General features: G+C 38.5%; 1 protein-coding gene across 1 annotated transcript in view; it reads right to left on the reverse strand.

Annotated features, from left to right (window-relative positions):
• The window catches only part of LOC138333416 (multiple C2 and transmembrane domain-containing protein 1-like), a 141,914-nt gene extending 121,991 nt beyond the window's left edge, over positions 1-19,923 (reverse strand). The window contains 1 exon segment of the mRNA XM_069281775.1: positions 19,705-19,923. Coding sequence (XP_069137876.1) covers positions 19,705-19,750 — 46 coding nt within the window. The 5' untranslated portion in view covers positions 19,751-19,923.
• Between the last annotated feature and the right edge of the window lie 1,079 nt (positions 19,924-21,002).

The following is a 21,002-nucleotide window of genomic DNA, read 5'->3' on the forward strand; positions in this document are numbered from 1 at the left end:
TGTTGGGAATCGGTTGAAATTTCATGGTCGATCATCAGTTTTACTTAACCAATCAATGATTGATTAAAAACGATTATTTTTTTCCTTGATGTATAAACAAATTTCATATAAATATTTCCTTCAAAGGCTTATGATTGCGAGGCCTCTCTGTGCTGTCATGTTTTCATGTCGCTTATTTTCTTCACATATCATGCTCATTTGAATGTTGACCTTACTACGTAGTGCTTATGTGCTCTTCAATTCGTCTAGACGCTTAAAATTTGAAATGATATGAGTGACAACCACACACAAGGGAATGATTTTAACAAGTTGGCTATGATTTTTTGCATGTTTTGTGATCAGCTATCTTTATACTTTCATTTATCATGGTGTCAGAAAATTCCGACAAAATCTATTACAGATTTCTTACTCAATTAATTGATCAAACACCTCGAACCAACGATAGTCGATGAACTCGATTAATCGGAACACCACTAATGATGTCAGGAATTATCTCCCTTGTTAAAGGTCCACTAACAAATCATAGAGATTTCTTAAAAACATTTATAACAATCTACAAGAGATTTCATTTATAACAATCAGAATATATATATCAATGGCCAAAGATGAGGTTACAACACGAAACATATGCAGGATTTCCTGCGTAATATATAATAATAATGGAAGGACATTTCGCTGTTTTGGCCATCTGGCGCTGTGATAGTCAACTACCGCCCAGCATTTAGGATGACGGTGGGACACATAAGACGACCTGCGTTATAAAAATTACCATTTCATTTATTTTAATCAAATTGTTCAAAAGTTGATGATACATGAATTATTAACAGTAAGTTCATAACTTTTGCGACAATATTTGATAGATTCTGTTTTACATTCCCATTTTAAGGTTTTGGAAAGGTAGTCGACTTTTAAGGATGAAAAGAGGTTATGATGATGGATGATGTCCGGAGTTATCTCCCTTGTTAAAGATGAAAACATTTGCAGGTTGAGTTAATGGATGATGCCAGGAGTTATTTCCCTTGTCAAGGATCAGGATAGATTGAGATGATAATGATGGGATTTATCTCCCTTGTAAATGGGTAGGTGGAGATGACATATGGTGGGATATTTATCTCCCTAGTTAAGGGTCAGGATACGTTGAGATGATATATAATAGGGATTATCTCCCTTTTAAGGATCAGGAGAGGTTGAGATGATATATAATGGGGCTTTCCCCTTGTTAAGGATCAGGAAAGGCTGGGAGGGAATCAGGAAAGCAGGTTGCAATGACAGTCTTAAGGGCAGGAGACCTTTTTGAGGATCAGGATAAAGGGAGATAATCAGATATGTCCCTTGATTAGGATGTTCACATTACCTGTCTCCTCATCAGAGTAGTAAGGATCTTCAGTACCTAGGTACATGGGTACCAGCTGTCACCCTAACAAACCACTTATCAGAGTTAACACTGTATGCCTTGGCCCCTCCAGGTATATAGGGAGGAATTCTCTAGGACTTGTAGAAATTTTGCAATAAAGACATCCAAAGAGACATAAGGTCAAGACATCTGATCAAACATAACAAGAAGTGTGAAATCTGCCCTCATGTGTGTACATTATATATATCATATAATTTGTGTGTCGAGCACATGTGAAGCGTTAGGCCTAGGCATTGATTGTCAGTGACAGATGCTGAGGATCAGCTCTTTGTAGTTAGATTATAACGTGTGTGTACAACGAATACAGGTAGATTATATGTACAGTACACATATATACCTTAGGTACAGTCTGCACACTTATAAAAAACATTTATCTTTTATATAAAGGTTATGATTTCAACAAAGGAAAAGAAAAGTTTTAAATCCCATCATAAAATAACAAATACCCTCCTGGACCTTTTTGAAATTTGAAATAAAAAGATGAGGTGCATTAACCGGACTAACCTTTCACAAAACGTATTGCACAAATTAAGCTGTTAATCAATTTGGAAAATTAATCAAATAGAGGAGCCTTCATAGATTTAGTCAGTATTTAATTCAAGGTAAGTGCATGGAAATTGTGGCCTCAAAAAGGGCTGGGGGGGGGGGTGTCTATAGGGGTGGGGGGTTTAAAATTTTGATATCTGGAAGCTATATCCTTTAATGGATATATAATTCAATCATTTCTTAATATTTGGAGGATCGAAATTTTCATAACCACAGCAATGTCCTGCGAAATAGCATAAATATCCAGCTTATATACAGTATTAATATGAATACAAACAAAATAAGGAAATATTTCTAAAGTCTATAAGACGAAACGTTTGAATGATCATTCAGATTTTCAGCGACATCTATTGTGCAATGGTTGAATTAAGTAAATTTCCTGCTTACTCTAGATCTTGACCCGCTTTATAATTAGTTATCATCTCATTATAGGTCATGTTCTTCCCTAATTTGTGTATAATATTCAAATTTGTAGTGTTATAAGCAAATATTAGACTTCTGTCACAAAGGAAATTTATAAATGCATGCCCAGTAATAGCTAACATATTTAAGCTAATAAGCGTCTATGGTGCTTAAAATTCAAAATATGAGAAGCCTTCGAGGCGCTTAATAGGGCCAAATTTGAACAAACCATTCACAAAAAAATAAATCCACACAACAAGTCAGAAATCAATTTGTAAAAGAAATCAAAAAGAGTAAGTTCTAACACAGCTAGGCTTCATATAGTTTCAGTCTGAATTTTAACAAGTGAAACTGGCCGGATAAAAGGCGAGGGGGTACTTATAAGGAGAGGGTGCTTATATTCAGGGTGGAATATGGAATGTAAGATTTAGTCCTTGCCATACATTAGCCACTCCCTTGATCCTGGTCCTGAGGGTAAATTTATCAACCTGTTTAATAGTTTATTACAGTATCATAAACATTAGTCATACATGGCCGATATAAGTTATGAGTTTGTCTGTATATAATCCTTAGATATATGATAATTTTACAGCATTACAGCTGCCCTGCAGCTGTCCATACATATAGATATGTATATATAAACATGTATACATGTAGAAATAAAAATAAAAGATAAAATCATGTTCTAGCTATAATGTACAGGACGTTAGCCTCATTCATTTTTGTTTAAATTTTTCCTTATTCGTTTAGAAAATTTTTCCTCTTTATATAAAAGTGTTTCATTTTTCTCATCTAATTTACAAAAAAATATCCTAGTTTTTAAAGGCCCACTACCTTTCCGAAACGGCTTTTAATCTTTAAAATGGGAATGTAAAACAAGATCAATAATTTAATTTGTAGAGTCTTAAAAATTATTAACTTACCGTTAATACTACATTTATCATCACCTTCTGAACGACTTGATTGAAATAATATAAAATGTTTATTTTCATAACAGGGGTCTCATTATGTCGTCCATACATTCATATTTTAATTTGTATTTTAAATTCTTCTTGCCAATAACATATCTTAAATGGCCCACAACCTTTCCGAAACGGCTTTTAATTTTCAAAATGGAAATGTAAAACAAGATCAATAATTTTGTGGAGTCGCAAAAGTTATCAGCTTATTAATCTTAATACTGCACTTATCATCATCTTCTGAACAATTTGATTAAAATAAATAAAATGGTTATTTTCATAACACAGGTCGGCTTATGTTTCCCGTCGTCGTCCTAAATACTGTGCGGCAGTTGACTATCACTGCACTAGACAGCAAAACAGCGAAAAGACTCCCCTAGCTGTTATCATTTATTACGGAGGAAATCTTGCATATGTTTGGTGTTGTAACCTCATATTAGGCCATCGGTATATCTTTTCAGATGTTATTAATGTTTTTAAGAAACCTTGATGTTTTGCTCCGGAAAGGTAATGGGCCTTTAATTGAAATAAATGTGTAACCAATTTACAAATCGCCTTTATGTACCTAATTGTAACCATTAGTTGATACATGTATGTGATCGGTGTAGCATAACATTACTGTCATAATGTGATCCTTTCTAGATTGGAATTCCTAATTCAGTGGTAACAAAATCAGGCATATATATATATATAAAGCTAAATATTGGTAACAGTAATTAATAAACTGACGCTTTTTATCACCATCACTATAACCTTAATACCTTTTAAAAAAATCCATTTTACTTTCAGTTTCCCGTTTGATCTAGCTAGTTAAACCAGATGGGCAATATCAGGCTATGAACTCCAATCTGGTCAAGCGTATGAATATTAAACGTTTCCGCCGCGTCACAGACAATGTATACAATGGGTATAAAAAGCTATATTTACACTTGCTAGGCTTGGTCACTATACGCTAATACTAGCCGATTTTGTTTACCATAACTGCATGGTAACATTGAACTTTAAACTTGCGTAAGGAAATGTTCTGTGCAACGTAAAAGGACTACTTACTTTTTTTTAAAAAGAAACACATGGCTTTGTTTACATTTTGACGCAACATTACGTGTATATTGTTGTTTTTCATAGAATTTTGGAAAAAATGTAAACATATATATACATGTTTTATATTTATACATGATTTCAAACATTTTTTTAAATTCAAACACAATTTTTAAATTACAATTGTATAAAGAAACGGAAAAATATCCCGACCGGGGCGACATGCTTTCATTTTTGTTAAAAATGATGGGTGTCAAATGTAAACATTACCTCTGTGCCTATGTTCGTCCTACGATCGAGCCTTTGGGGTGGACGGGTGTGAGACCCTCTGATAGAGGTCAGTTATAAACATATCTTCTTGTCTTTGTTCTTTGAGTATTTAATCATGTATAAAACATGCACCGCTAATAATCCACGTGTTGACAGTTCCGCGTCACCACAAATACATTGTATCCATCGAACACAAGTGAATTTGTTTCATCTATCGATGGCAATATTGATCTAAGTGTAGATTATATAATCACATGGCTCCCAAGGATGTAATATCGTCAAGTCAGACGACATCTCAAACACATTGAGCTACTTGAAAATCAGTGTTTTGACAACTTCTGCAAACTAAAGTGTGTAAACGTGTGTCAGCTTCGCCTCGCTGCACAATAACGGTCACCGAGTTCACACATGTGGCCGTGTACAGATTCTTTATGTTATACGCTATATATTAACTTTTAGCAAAATTGAATATATATTTAAAGTTCTGATCTGATTAAATAAAATTATCTCTGAAATTTACTTTGTTTGTCATGTTTATTTTACACTAAAATATTGAACTTTTTTGTCGTCGCGGATGAATAATTCTACCTTACGTGAAGCGTCATCATTCGCTGTTCAATTGAGTAAGCTCCTACTTTTGACCGACTTTTATTGAATAATTACGTCACTTTCAAATGACGATTTTATTGCATAAAATATAAATAAAAAGTCGTGTGAGTGTAAACAATGGGGACAACCTACGTCATCGGAAGTGATATCGGGCACACAAAAACAATGAAAAAACGCCCGCTTCAAGATGAAAATCGGCTGAAATTATGACATAAAAGCAATGCATTTTCTAAACCTATCGCGCGTCAAAGACAGTGTATTGTTAGAGATTCTGTGAAACTATAAGATATCGTCAAACTAGCTCAGATAATGCAAACACCTCGACACAATATTTTTTGACAGCAGGGATATCGGTCACATTTTATTCAATAAAACGTAACAAGTTGTAAAAAAATATAAATTTTGCTGCCACAAAACCGTCCCGTTTACTAATATGTAATATATGACTATAGAAAGAAAATATTTCATTCATTATATCTTCTAGTGGAGAAACATAGACGGTGCTTAATTAGAAATTATGAAAGTGATATCGGTCACACTTAGAATTTTAGGGGTAACGGTCACATCCAAAATTACGAAAACTGAATAATACAGCATTGTACATGTAGTCGTTATTTACGCATTCATGCAACTCCAGTGGAAAAGCGCCAATACACTTTTATTGAATTTATCTGATCTTGAAAGATGACTTTTTAACCGATTATCAGCAAATGGTTGGCGAGCTATAAAAAACCTTTCCCCCATTGTCATCCATCCGTCTTTTGTTTCTGTTATTTCTCTGAAAGTCCTGGAGGGGTTTCATATGTAGATCCAGTTATGTATAAAATATTTCGGGATCAATCAGAAATCGAGATGTGAAACAAGAAAACAATATTTATTTCGATACAAATACATGTATTTGCCAGAGAGTATTAAGGATCTATTTTAAATTCCATGTTTAGAAAATCATATTTCTTGATTCTAATAATGGAACTTGCTGCTATGGTTCAAATTCCACATGTGAGCATAGTTATGCATATTTCATTTTGGGACCGATCCATTGACACAATGGCCAACTGGTAGTCATCTTTGGTTTTCATATAGGAGTTATTACCCATATTTATGTACTTAATGGACCTTTCTGGAATTTTTTAAGTACTATCTCTCTCTTTACCATAGTTGTGCATAATGCACCAATTAAAGCGCGGTAGTCGACAACTTGAAGTTCGTTGCCATGTAGACATACAATTATCAAATATCTTGTTTGATATAGATATTTTGATATTCATTTATGTCATAGGGTTGTATTTATTAATGCTCATTTTTGAGACAGATAATATTACAAAATAATGAATATTTGGCTATCTTGGAAATTTTTGACTACCACAGTGCTTAATAGCATTCATATACATGTAGATATATTTACTTTTTCACTGCAACCCCACTATTTATACTTACCAAGTGCATTTGACATTCAGGGGTGCATGATCTGCTATCCGCCTATTTTCATGTAACGTCATAATTTGTGTGCCATCGATCACATAAACTATAGTTGTTTCGTCCTTGACGATATTGCTTTTTTCCTTAGATATGCAAATATCTTTAAATGTTATCATACAATTGTTATCAAATGAAAATGCGTCCAGTTGAAAATTAGGAGAGCATGAATGCCAACTGGACATCGGCTAATTCAACATGAAGCGCTAAAGATATTGGACCCACATATCAAATTGACTAATTTGCAAATCCAATGGTAGACGTCACGATATTTCCTGGGCCTCTTGTTATCGACTGATTTGCTTTTATAATTTGTTTGCGTATGATCATTTGTGATATTGTTGTTAAGATATATTCTATTTACCTTTTCAATCGTTATTGTGTGTTTATTTGTATAAAGCAAATTATTGAGTTGAAAATCTTTGGAGAAACTATCAGTGAACTGTCATGAAGAATTGTACAAACGCTATCAGCTAAAAACCCTCAGTGATCCTGTCTATCATGTATTCACGTATCTCTGTTGCTTATAGATCAGTGTGGTTTTCCTTTTGTTTACATCGGATGCCTTTACATCTTTAAGTTTTATGTAGTTTCTTATATATTGTCACTGCGAAGTTTTTAAAATATAATTACTTTAACACAGAAACGTACTTCAAAATAGTACAATGGTACTACATGGAGATGTAATTTGTCTTGGTAAGGGTTTCCCCAGTTCCACTTTGCTTCAGCAAGCATTCCACGCAAAGGCAATGCAAGAACAAATGGGTATGTACAAATACATGTGTAGACAGAAACAAAACAATATACAGTGTACGAATAACCAAAGTATTCAGCAAAAAATAGTTACGATAATAGTTAATGATGTTTCATGTATCTCGGTAGTATTTCCTCTTGAATGATTAGATAAGGAAAATAAAACTGCAATATTTCAGCAATCTTTACGAAGCGACAAACCATTTCAAAAACTTTGGATTTGACCGTTACCATGTGAACGACATTCTTTTCAAAAACAACAAAACGCCAATTATACAGGTACGTCACTTTTGAAGCGGATAAAATGAACTATAGTTACTACTTGAAATATAAGGTAATTTATATCAGTAAATAACAATAAAGTTACGAAATTTACACCTGACATATTTTGAGTGAATAAATTGTGACCGATAGCCACGCTGTCGAAACAAAAAACGAACGGATGACGAGCAATGGACGAAAGGCGATTTCAATTGCTCGCCAACCATTTGCTGATAGTGGGTTAAAAGTCGTCTTTCAAGATCAGATAAATTCAATAAAGGTATTTTTTGCGGCGTATCCACTGGAGTCGCATGCTGCTTAAATAACGACTACATGTACAATGCTGTTATATTCAGTTTTAGTTACTTTGGATGCGACCGTTACCCCTAAAGTTCTAAGTGTGACCAATATCCCTTTTATAATTTCTAATAAAGCACCGTCTATGTTTCTCCACTAGCAGATATAACGATTGAAATATTTTCTTTCAACATTCATATATTACACTTTAGTAAACGGGACAGTTTTGTGACAGCAAAATTTGTTTATTTACAACTTATAACGTGTTTGTGAAAAAATGTGACCGATATCCCTGCTGTCGAAAAATATTGTGTCGAGGTGTTTGCATTATTTGAGCTAGTTTGACGATTTCTAATAGTTTCACAGAGTCTCTAACAACACACTGTCTTTCAAGATCAGATAAATTCAATAAAAGTGTATTGGCACTTTTCCACTGGAGTTGCATGAATGCGTAAATAACGACTACATGTACAATGCTGTATTATTCAGTTTTCGTAATTTTGGATGTGACCGTTACCCCTAAAATTCTAAGTGTGACCGATATCACTTTCATAATTTCTAATTAAGCACCGTCTATGTTTCTCCACTAGAAGATATAATGAATGAAATATTTTCTTTCAATAGTCATATATTACATATTAGTAAACGGGACGGTTTTGTGGCAGCAAAATTTATTTTTTTACAACTTGTTACGTTTTATTGAATAAAATGTGACCAATATCCCTGCTGTCAAAAAATATTGTGTCGAGGTGTTTGCATTATCTGAGCTAGTTTGACGATATCTTATAGTTTCACAGAGTCTCTAACAATACACTGTCTTTGACGCGCGATAGGTTTAGAAAATGCATTGCTTTTATGTCATAATTTCAGCCGATTTTTCATCTTGAAGCGGGCGTTTTTTCATTGTTTTTGTGTGCCCGATATCACTTTCGATGACGTAGGTTGTCCCCATTGGTAAATATAGGGATTGGATTTCATTTTTATGTTAACCATGCTTGTATGGAGCAATTCCTCTAAGAATATATTCTATGGGGCGCTAACGCGCCCCATAGAATATATTCTTAGAGGAATTGCTCCATACAAGCATGGTTAACATAACAAGAGGCCCAAAGGGCCTTAACGGTCATCTGACTACCTTGGCAAAAGTAAAATTAATTTTATATTGGTGTCACTTTGTCAGGACCATGTCGGGATCATTTTCAATTTTTTTCAACAAATTTTATTTCAAACAAGAGGCCAAAGGGCCCTAACACGTAGGAAATTAATCAGATATAGTGTCATGGTAGCCATCTTCGATTTGGGATCAACCAGAGATGTAACAACACTTTGTCGTGACCATGTCAGGATCATTTCATGCAAGTTTCAGACAAATCGCACCGGTAGAACTTGAGAAGAAGTTCAAAATGTGTTTTCAAGATGGCGGCCATCTTGGATTTCGGATCGATCCGCACAATAACAAGACTTTGTCGGGACCATGTCAGGATCATTTCATGCAAGTTTCAGCCAAATCGCACCGGTAGAACTTGAAAAAAGTTCAAAATGTGTTTTCAAGATGGCGGCTTTGGCGGCCATCTTGGATTTCGGATCGACCCGAAAAATAACAACACTTTGTCGGGACCATGTCAGGATCATTTCATGCAAGTTTCAGCCAAATCGCACAGGTAGAACTTGAGAAGAAGTTCAAAATGTGTTTTCAAGATGGCGGCTGTGGCGGCCATCTTGGATTTCATCGACCGAAAAAATAACAACACTTTGTCGGGACCATGTCAGGATCATTTCATGCAAGTTTCAGCCAAATCCGCACAGGTAGAACTTGAGAAGAAGTTCAAAATTGTTTTCAAGATGGAGGCTTTGGGCCATCTTGGATTTCAGATCGACCCGAAAAATAACAACACTTTGTCGGGACCATGTCAGGATCATTTCATGCAAGTTTCAGCCAAATCGCACCGGTAGAACTTGAGAAGAAGTTCAAAATGTGTTTTCAAGATGGCGGCTGTGGCGGCCATCTTGGATTTCGGATTGACCCGAAAAATAACAACACTTTGTCGGGACCATGTCAGGATCATTTCATGCAAGTTTCAGCCAAATCGCACCGGTAGAACTTGAGAAGAAGTTCAAAATGTGTTTTCAAGATGGCGGCTGTGGCGGCCATCTTGGATTTCGGATCGACACCCGAAAAATAACAACACTTTGTCGGGACCATGTCAGGATCATTTCATGCAAGTTTCAGCCAAATCGCACCGGTAGAACTTGAGAAGAAGTTCAAAATGTGTTTTCAAGATGGCGGCTGTGGCGGCCATCTTGGATTTCGGATCGACCCGAAAAGTAACAACACTTTGTCGGGACCATGTCAGGATCATTTCATGCAAGTTTCAGCCAAATCGCACCGGTAGAACTTGAGAAGAAGTTCAAAATGTGTTTTCAAGATGGCGGCTGTGGCGGCCATCTTGGATTTCGGATCGACCCGAAAAAGTAACAACACTTTGTCGGGACCATGTCAGGATCATTTCATGCAAGTTTCAGCCAATCGCACCGGTAGAACTTGAGAAGAAGTTCAAAATGTGTTTTCAAGATGGCGGCTGTGGCGGCCATCTTGGATTTCGGATCGACCCGAAAAATAACAACACTTTGTCGGGACCATGTCAGGATCATTTCATGCAAGTTTCAGCCAAATCGCACCGGTAGAACTTGAGAAGAAGTTCAAAATGTGTTTTCAAGATGGCGGCTGTGGCGGCCATCTTGGATTTCGGATCGACCCGAAAAAGTAACAACACTTTGTCGGGACCATGTCAGGATCATTTCATGCAAGTTTCAGCCAAATCGCACCGGTAGAACTTGAGAAGAAGTTCAAAATGTGTTTTCAAGATGGCGGCTGTGGCGGCCATCTTGGATTTCGGATCGACCCGAAAAAGTAACAACACTTTGTCGGGACCATGTCAGGATCATTTCATGCAAGTTTCAGCCAAATCGCACGGTAGAACTTGAGAAGAAGTTCAAAATGTGTTTTCAAGATGGCGGCTTGTGGCGGCCATCTTGGATTTCGGATCGACCCGAAAAATAACAACACTTTGTCGGGACCATGTCAGGATCATTTCATGCAAGTTTCAGCCAAATCGCACCGGTAGAACTTGAGAAGAAGTTCAAAATGTGTTTTCAAGATGGCGGCTGTGGCGGCCATCTTGGATTTCGGATCGACCCGAAAAAATAACAACACTTTGTCGGGACCATGTCAGGATCATTTCATGCAAGTTTCAGCCAAATCGCACCGGTAGAACTTGAGAAGAAGTTCAAAATGTGTTTTCAAGATGGCGGCTGTGGCGGCCATCTTGGATTTCGGATCGACCCGAAAAAGTAACAACACTTTGTCGGGACCATGTCAGGATCATTTCATGCAAGTTTCAGCCAAATCGCACCGGTAGAACTTGAGAAGAAGTTCAAAATGTGTTTTCAAGATGGCGGCTGTGGCGGCCATCTTGGATTTCGGATCGACCCGAAAAATAACAACACTTTGTCGGGACCATGTCAGGATCATTTCATGCAAGTTTCAGCCAAATCGCACCGGTAGAACTTGAGAAGAAGTTCAAAATGTGTTTTCAAGATGGCGGCTGTGGCGGCCATCTTGGATTTCGGATCGACCCGAAAAAATAACAACACTTTGTCGGGACCATGTCAGGATCATTTCATGCAAGTTTCAGCCAAATCGCACCGGTAGAACTTGAGAAGAAGTTCAAAATGTGTTTTCAAGATGGCGGCTGTGGCGGCCATCTTGGATTTCGGATCGACCCGAAAAGTAACAACACTTTGTCGGGACCATGTCAGGATCATTTCATGCAAGTTTCAGCCAAATCGCACAGGTAGAACTTGAGAAGAAGTTCAAAATGTGTTTTCAAGATGGCGGCTGTGGCGGCCATCTTGGATTTCGGATCGACCCGAAAAAGTAACAACACTTTGTCGGGACCATGTCAGGATCATTTCATGCAAGTTTCAGCCAAATCGCACCGGTAGAACTTGAGAAGAAGTTCAAAATGTGTTTTCAAGATGGCGGCTGTGGCGGCCATCTTGGATTTCGGATCGACCCGAAAAATAACAACACTTTGTCGGGACCATGTCAGGATCATTTCATGCAAGTTTCAGCCAAATCGCACTGGTAGAACTTGAGAAGAAGTTCAAAATGTGTTTTCAAGATGGCGGCTGTGGCGGCCATCTTGGATTTCGGATCGACCGAAAAAATAACAAACACTTTGTCGGGACCATGTCAGGATCATTTCATGCAAGTTTCAGCCAAATCGCACCGGTAGAACTTGAGAAGAAGTTCAAAATGTGTTTTCAAGATGGCGGCTGTGGCGGCCATCTTGGATTTCGGATCGACCCGAAAATAACAACACTTTGTCGGACCATGTCAGGATCATTTCATGCAAGTTTCAGCCAAATCCACCGGTAGAACTTGAGAAGAAGTTCAAAATGTGTTTTCAAGAGGCTGTGGCGGCCATCTTGGATTTCGGATCGACGCCAAAAAATAACAACACTTTGTCGGGACCATGTCAGGATCATTTCATGCAAGTTTCAGCCAAATTCGCACCGGTAGAACTTGAAAAAAGTTCAAAATGTGTTTTCAGATGATGGCGGCCATCTTGGATTTCGGATCGACCCGAAAAATAACAACACTTTGTCGGGACCATGTCAGGATCATTTCATGCAAGTTTCAGCCAAATCGCACAGGTAGAACTTGAGAAGAAGTTCAAAATATGTTTTCAAGATGGCGGCTGTGGCGGCCATCTTGGATTTCAGATAGACCCGAAAAATAACAACACTTTGTCGGGACCATGTAAGGATCATTTCATGCAAGTTTCAGCCAAATCGCACAGGTAGAACTTGAGAAGAAGTTCAAAATGTGTTTTCAAGATGGCGGCTGTGGGGCCATCTTGGATTTCAGATCGACCGAAAAATAACAACACTTTGTCGGGACCATGTCAGGATCATTTCATGCAAGTTTCAGCCAAATCGCACCGGTAGAACTTGAGAAGAAGTTCAAAATGTGTTTTCAAGATGGCGGCTGTTGGCGGCCATCTTGGATTTCGGATTGACCCGAAAAATAACAAAACACTTTGTCGGGGACCATGTCAGGATCATTTCATGCAAGTTTCAGCCAAATCGCACCGGTAGAACTTGAGAAGAAGTTCAAAATGTGTTTTCAAGATGGCAGCTGTGGCGGCCATCTTGGATTTCGGATCGACCCGAAAAATAAGAACACTTTGTGGGACCATGTCAGGATCATTTCATGCAAGTCTCAGCCAAATCGCACCGGTAGAACTTGAGAAGAAGTTCAAAATGTGTTTTCAAGATGGCGGCTGTGGCGGCCATCTTGGATTTCGGATCGACCCGAAAAGTAACAACACTTTGTCGGGACCATGTCAGGATCATTTCATGCAAGTTTCAGCCAAATCGCACCGGTAGAACTTGAGAAGAAGTTCAAAATGTGTTTTCAAGATGGCGGCTGTGGCGGCCATCTTGGATTTCGGATCGACCCGAAAAGTAACAACACTTTGTCGGGACCATGTCAGGATCATTTCATGCAAGTTTCAGCCAAATCGCACCGGTAGAACTTGAGAAGAAGTTCAAAATGTGTTTTCAAGATGGCGGCTGTGGCGGCCATCTTGGATTTCGGATCGACCCAAAAAATAACAACACTTTGTCAGGACCATGTCAGGATCATTTCATGCAAGTTTCAGCCAAATCGCACCGGTAGAACTTGAGAAGAAGTTCAAAATGTGCTTTCAAGATGGCAGCTTTGGCGGCCATCTTGGATTTCGGATTGACCCGAAAAATAACAACACTTTGTTGGGACCATGTCAGGATCATTTCATGCAAGTTTCAGCCAAATCGCACCGGTAGAACTTGAGAAGAAGTTCAAAATGTGTTTTCAAGATGGCGGCTGTGGCGGCCATCTTGGATTTCGGATCGACCCGAAAAGTAACAACACTTTGTCGGGACCATGTCAGGATCATTTCATGCAAGTTTCAGCCAAATTGCACCGGTAGAACTTGAGAAGAAGTTCAAAATATGTTTTCAAGATGGCAGCTGTGGTGGTCATCCTGGATTTCAATCGACCTGAAAAATAACAACACTTTGTCGGGACCATGTCAGGATCATTTCATGCAAGTTTCAGCCAAATCGCACAGGTAGAACTTGAGAAGAAGTTCCAAAGTGTTTTCAAGAAGGCTGCTTTGGCAGCCATCTTGGATTTCGGATCAACCCGAAAAATAACAACACTTTGTCGGGACCATGTCAGGATCATTTCATGCATGTTTCAGTCTAATCGCACCAGTAGAACTTGAGAACAAGAGGCCCAAAGGGCCTTACCGGTCATCTGACTACCTTGGCAATGGTAAATTTAAGATATGGTGTCACTTTGTCAGGACAATGTCAGGACATTTTCAATTTCTTTCAACAAATTTTCTTTCAAACAAGAGGCAAAGGGCCTTAACATGTAGGAAGTTAATTAGATTTCGTGCCATGGTAGCCATCTTCGATTTGGGAACCAGAGATGTAACAACACTTTGTCGGGACGATGTCAGGATCATTTCATGCAAGTTTCAGCCAAATCGCACTGGTAGAACTTGAGAAGAAGTTCAAAATGTGTTTTAAAGATGGCGGCTGTGGCAGCCATCTTGGTTTTCGGATTGACCCGAAAAATAACAACACTTTGTCGGGACCATGTCAGGATCATTTCATGCAAGTTTCAGCCAAATCGCACTGGTAGAACTTGAGAAGAAGTTCAAAATGTGTTTTCAAGATGGCGGCTGTGGCGGCCATCTTGGATTTCGGATCGACCCGAAAAGTAACAACACTTTGTCGGGACCATGTCAGGATCATTTCATGCAAGTTTCAGCCAAATCGCACAGGTAGAACTTGAGAAGAAGTTCAAAATGTGTTTTCAAGATGGCGGCTGTGGCGGCCATCTTGGATTTCGGATCGACCCGAAAAGTAACAACACTTTGTCGGGACCATGTCAGGATCATTTCATGCAAGTTTCAGCCAAATCGCACCGGTAGAACTTGAGAAGAAGTTCAAAATATGTTTTCAAGATGGCAGCTGTGGTGGTCATCCTGGATTTCAATCGACCTGAAAAATAATAACACTTTGTCGGGACCATCTCAGGATCATTTCATGCAAGTTTCAGCCAAATCGCACAGGTAGAACTTGAGAAGAAGTTCCAAATGTGTTTTCAAGAAGGCTGATTTGGCAGCCATCTTGGATTTCGGATCAACCCGAAAAATAACAACACTTTGTCGGGACCATGTCAGGATCATTTCATGCATGTTTCAGTCTAATCACACCAGTAGAACTTGAGAACAAGAGGCCCAAAGGGCCTTACCGGTCATCTGACTACCTTGGCAATGGTAAATTTAATTTCATATGGTGTCACTTTGTCAGGACAATGTCAGGATCATTTTCAATTTCTTTCAACAAATTTTCTTTCAAACAAGAGGCCAAAGGGCCTTAACATGTAGGAAGTTAATTAGATATAGTGCCATGGTAGCCATCTTCGATTTGGGATCAACCAGAGATGTAACAACACTTTGTCGGGACGATGTCAGGATCATTTCATGCAAGTTTCAGCCAAATCGCACTGGTAGAACTTGAGAAGAAGTTCAAAATGTGTTTTAAAGATGGCGGCTGTGGCAGCCATCTTGGTTTTCGGATTGACCCGAAAAATAACAATACTTTGTCGGGACCATGTCAGGATCATTTCATGCAAGTTTCAGCCAAATCAAACTGGTAGAACTTGAGAAGAAGTTCAAAATGTGTTTTCAAGATGACGGCTTTGGCGGCCATCTTGGATTACGGATCGACCCGAAAAATAACAACACTTTGTCGGGACCATGTCAGGATCATTTCATGCAAGTTTCAGCCAAATCGCACAGGTAGAACTTGAGAAGAAGTTCAAAATGTGTTTTCAAGATGGCGGCTGTGGCGGCCATCTTGGATTTCGGATTGACCCGAAAAGTAACAACACTTTGTCGGGACCATGTCAGGATCATTTCATGCAAGTTTCAGCCAAATCGCACCAGTAGAACTTGAGAAGAAGTTCAAAATGTGCTTTCAAGATGGAGGCTTTGGCTGCCATCTTGGATTACAGATTGACCCGAAAAATAACAACACTTTGTCGGAACCATGTCAGGATCATTTCATGCAAGTTTCAGCCAAATCGCACTGGTAGAACTTGAGAAGAAGTTCAAAATGTGTTTTCAAGAAGGCGGCTGTGGCGGCCATCTTGGATTTCGGATCTACCCGAAAAGTAACAACACTTTGTCGGGACCATGTCAGGATCATTTCATGCAAGTTTCAGCCAAACCGCACTGGTAGAACTTGAGAAGAAGTTCAAAATGTGTTTTCAAGATGGCGGCTGTGGCAGCCATCTTGAATTTCAGATCGACCCAAAAAATAACAACACTTTGTCGGGACCATGTCAGGATCATTTCATGCAAGTTTCAGCCAAATCGCACCGGTAGAACTTGAGAAGAAGTTCAAAATGTGTTTTCAAGATGGCGGCTGTGGCGGCCATCTTGGATTTCGGATAGACCCGAAAAATAACAACACTTTGTCGGGACCATGTCAGGATCATTTCATGCAAGTTTCAGCCCGATTACACCGGTAGAACTTGAGAAGAAGTTCAAATTTTTTTTCAAGATGGCGGCTGTGGCGGCCATCTTGGATTTCGGATCGACCCGAAAAATAACAACACTTTGTCTGGACCATGTCAGGATCATTTCATGCAAGTTTCAGCCAAATCGCACCGGTAGAACTTGAGAAGAAGTTCAAAATGTGTTTTCAAGATGGCGGCTGTAGCGGCCATCTTGGATTTCGGATCGACCCGAAAAATAACAACACTTTGTCGGGACCATGTCAGGATCATTTCATGCAAGTTTCAGCCAAATCGCACCGGTAGAACTTGAGAAGAAGTTCAAAATGTGTTTTCAAGATGGCGGCTGTGGCGGCCATCTTGGATTTCGGATCGACCCGAAAAGTAACAACACTTTGTCGGGACCATGTCAGGATTATTTTATGCAAGTTTCAGCCTAATCGCACCGGTAGAACTTGAGAAGAAGTTCAAAATGTGTTTTCAAGATGGCGGCTGTGGCGGCCATCTTGGATTTCGGATCGACCCAAAAAATAACAACACTTTGTCAGGACCATGTCAGGATCATTTCATGCAAGTTTCAGCCAAATCGCACCGGTAGAACTTGAGAAGAAGTTCAAAATGTGCTTTCAAGATGGCAGCTTTGGCGGCCATCTTGGATTTCGGATTGACCCGAAAAATAACAACACTTTGTCGGGACCATGTCAGGATCATTTCATGCAAGTTTCAGCCAAATCGCACCGGTAGAACTTGAGAAGAAGTTCAAAATGTGTTTTCAAGATGGCGGCTGTGGCGGCCATCTTGGATTTCGGATCGACCCGAAAAGTAACAACACTTTGTCAGGACCATGTCAGGATCATTTCATGCAAGTTTCAGCCTAATCGCACTGGTAGAAATTGAGAAGAAGTTCAAAATGTGTTTTCAAGATGGCGGCTGTGGCGGCCATCTTGGATTTCGGATCGACCCAAAAAATAACAACACTTTGTCAGGACCATGTCAGGATCATTTCATGCAAGTTTCAGCCAAATCGCACCAGTAGAACTTGAGAAGAAGTTCAAAATGTGTTTTCAAGATGGCGGCTGTGGCGGCCATCTTGGATTTCGGATCGACCCGAAAAGTAACAACACTTTGTCGGGACCATGTCAGGATCATTTCATGCAAGTTTCAGCCAAATCGCACCGGTAGAACTTGAGAAGAAGTTCAAAATGTGTTTTCAAGATGGCGGCTGTGGCAGCCAAATTGCACTGGTAGAACTTTAGAAGAAGTTCAAAATGTGAAAAGTTAACGCACGGCGCATGGCGCACGGCGGACGGCGGACGGCGCACGGCGACGGACGAAACATGACGACTATAGGTCATCCTGACCCTTCGGGTCAGATGACCTAAAAACGAAATCCAATCCCTATATATATATATATATATATGCCTGATTTTGTTACCACTGAATTAGGACTTCCAATCTGGAAAGGATCACATTATGACAGGTATGTTATACTACATCAATCACATACATGTACCAACCTACGCCTATAGATAACGCTCAAATAATTTCAAAATTGGTTTTAAAGTTGTGCGGTCTTTGATATACAATAGTATTTAGCGTTGACAAAATAGGAAACATTGAAAAAATTTTCATTTGTTTGCCAATTGTTTCAGACCTTTTTGTGTAGAACTATATTCAGAAGCTGATGCTATAGCTGTTTCGTTTAATGAACTTGGTGACGTCAACAATAGCACAAGGGAGAAATTCAAAAGATATACCTGTATAATTTTGAATTTGAATGATCATAATGGAAAAATAAGTAATAAACTGTTACCAGATTGGATATACAGTTTTGATCAGGTTATTTTTCCTTCTTGAAATACCTTTATACATGCAATTTAATTTTTGTAATGACATCCTTAAGGACAACTAGAAGTCTTTTTTTTTAATAGGATAAGTTACGATTTATTATAAAGTAGTCCAAAGACAGTGATCGATAGAAGTAGTAACACTTGAAGCATCGAAGATGAGGAATATCTGCAGCCATATCATAGCTAAGTTATCTAAAGGAAAGATTTCAGACCACTGTGTAAATATTTAACATTAGAAGTTGGGTACTATATTTTTAAGCACATATGGTTCGAGGGTCATGTTGACCAAACACATCTATTATCTGCACATCATCGGTAGACTATGTATAGTACAATGCTATAGGCTGTACTGTTTACATTCTATAGGCCTATAATGATCTATAGATCTAGCTAGACCACATGTTGTACATTTAATTGACCCTTTAAATCAGATTTGAAAGTATGTGTAATAATTAGGCCCTGAAAAGACACTTGACCTTGAAGACAAAAAATGTATTTGTGCATACAGTATACGGTATGCAATTTAATGTTGATCAATTGACCAATGACATTTTATGTGTCACAGTCTACATGTACACATGTATTAGATGTATATATGTACAGTAAAATCTTTCCTATTTTTTTCTGGGTCACATCGTTATGTTCTTGTCATTAGATTACACTAAGGAAGCTTATGTTTGAATAAAAAATCACCTGGATTTCAATTATAGTGACCTAAATTCTGACACATATCACTCGGGTCACATGTAGAAAAAGTCATGTCACTATATCTACATTTATACACGTTAGATTCCAGGCCTTAATATAACCATGCAGATGATGAAAATAAATAGAACTTGTTTGGCATTTAATTAGTAATCAGTGATTACGAAACAATGTAGATAGTCTAGGACTTCATCATACAATAGCATCACTAAGTTGAAACCGTGACGGGAGCTTGTTTTATCATTGCTACCAGGTAAATAAAGTTTGTTTACAAAACACCGGCACGCACACACCAACCGTTCATGCTTGACCTGTCACGATACAACCTGTATCAGGTTTAGAAGTAAATTAAAAAAGTCCTTTACGAGATACTGATTGACAGAAACACCAATTGTTGAATGAGATATGAAAAGATGATGAGAAGACAGACAGACGAATGACAGATAGTGTTTCTAAAATATTCGGTACACACGTTCTTACCTTTCATTTTCTCCATGTTGTCATTCTGGTGTCGTTCAGTGCGCATGCGAAACTAACCGTAAACAATCACCCACCCATGACCCGCCAATAAAAAGGTATGTGGGGCCTGTATGGTGTTTGTAGCAGTAATGGCAGCACCATAAATGTAGACATGTGACCATCAAGTCGCCACAGATGATTTCTATACGAAATAAACTGTCAGTAACTTCATACTTTACAAACACAAGGAAACCATGGAAACACAACACATAACCGAAAAAGTTGTCTGATCCAGTAAACTGCAATTCATATAAAGTAGGTAGAGTTCTAATGTAAGCTTAGTCTATACTTGAACATTCTAAGTCTATGCTAAATCTCTGATTCAGCCAAATACCCTACAGATACAGTATACATAAACACTGTGAATATAGATTAATTAAGTCGCGTGGTTACTATCTAAAGTGATGGCCGTACAGACAGCTGTGCACCTATAAAATGTAACACGTTTACCGCAGGTTGTGCCAAGGGACGCAACTCATCATATGCTCAAGATACTCATAACATGACAGGTCACTGGGCATGGTCAGTCTATTATTATCGGACTCTACTTTACTCACTCTGCCACAAAAATGTCTCGTCATGATATAAAAAATATATGCTTCTGCTCTAACTAATACATATCAATAGTAGGAATATTCTATGGTTTGTTAGACATAATTATCCACTTGCGATTTCTGAAATAATTAGGGCTTGATACATGTACATGTAAAATTCAATCATCACATCCGAGTTACTCTCTAGACGCATGGAGATTAATCAATTCAAATGAACACCGTATTGCATATATATACCTTACTGTGCATAATGGATTTTGAGACCGAAACACATGTCCGGGCGACCGATCGCGATCGGCCATTTTAGATTTTAAAAAAAGTTCGCTACCGCGACTGTTTTCAAACTACTTTAGCATACGCCTTTCCAAATGACTGACTGTTTTTAAGCTAACATTTTTAAAAGTCCTGTTGTGGGTCATATAAATGATAGAACTACTGTATAACTGCACTCTCCAAGATTCCTCGTCAGATCGCTTGTTAAAATCGGCCAACAAATGTTAACCTTCAATATTATTCAAAGCGATTTCTGCCACCGGGGCACGTATATTTTATACATGCGAGTTAAATGTTGAACTGGTGATATTTTAATATTTTCAGTCTGATTCAAATCGTACCGACGGTAGCTGTAGTTTACAATTCGCTTCCTACATATTACTCTATATGTAAATGTATTCGTATGAAATGGAGAACAGCAAATATTGTCAA

The sequence above is a fragment of the Argopecten irradians genome, chromosome 10 (genome assembly GCF_041381155.1).
Source record: "Argopecten irradians isolate NY chromosome 10, Ai_NY, whole genome shotgun sequence".
Lineage (NCBI taxonomy): Eukaryota > Metazoa > Mollusca > Bivalvia > Pectinida > Pectinidae > Argopecten > Argopecten irradians.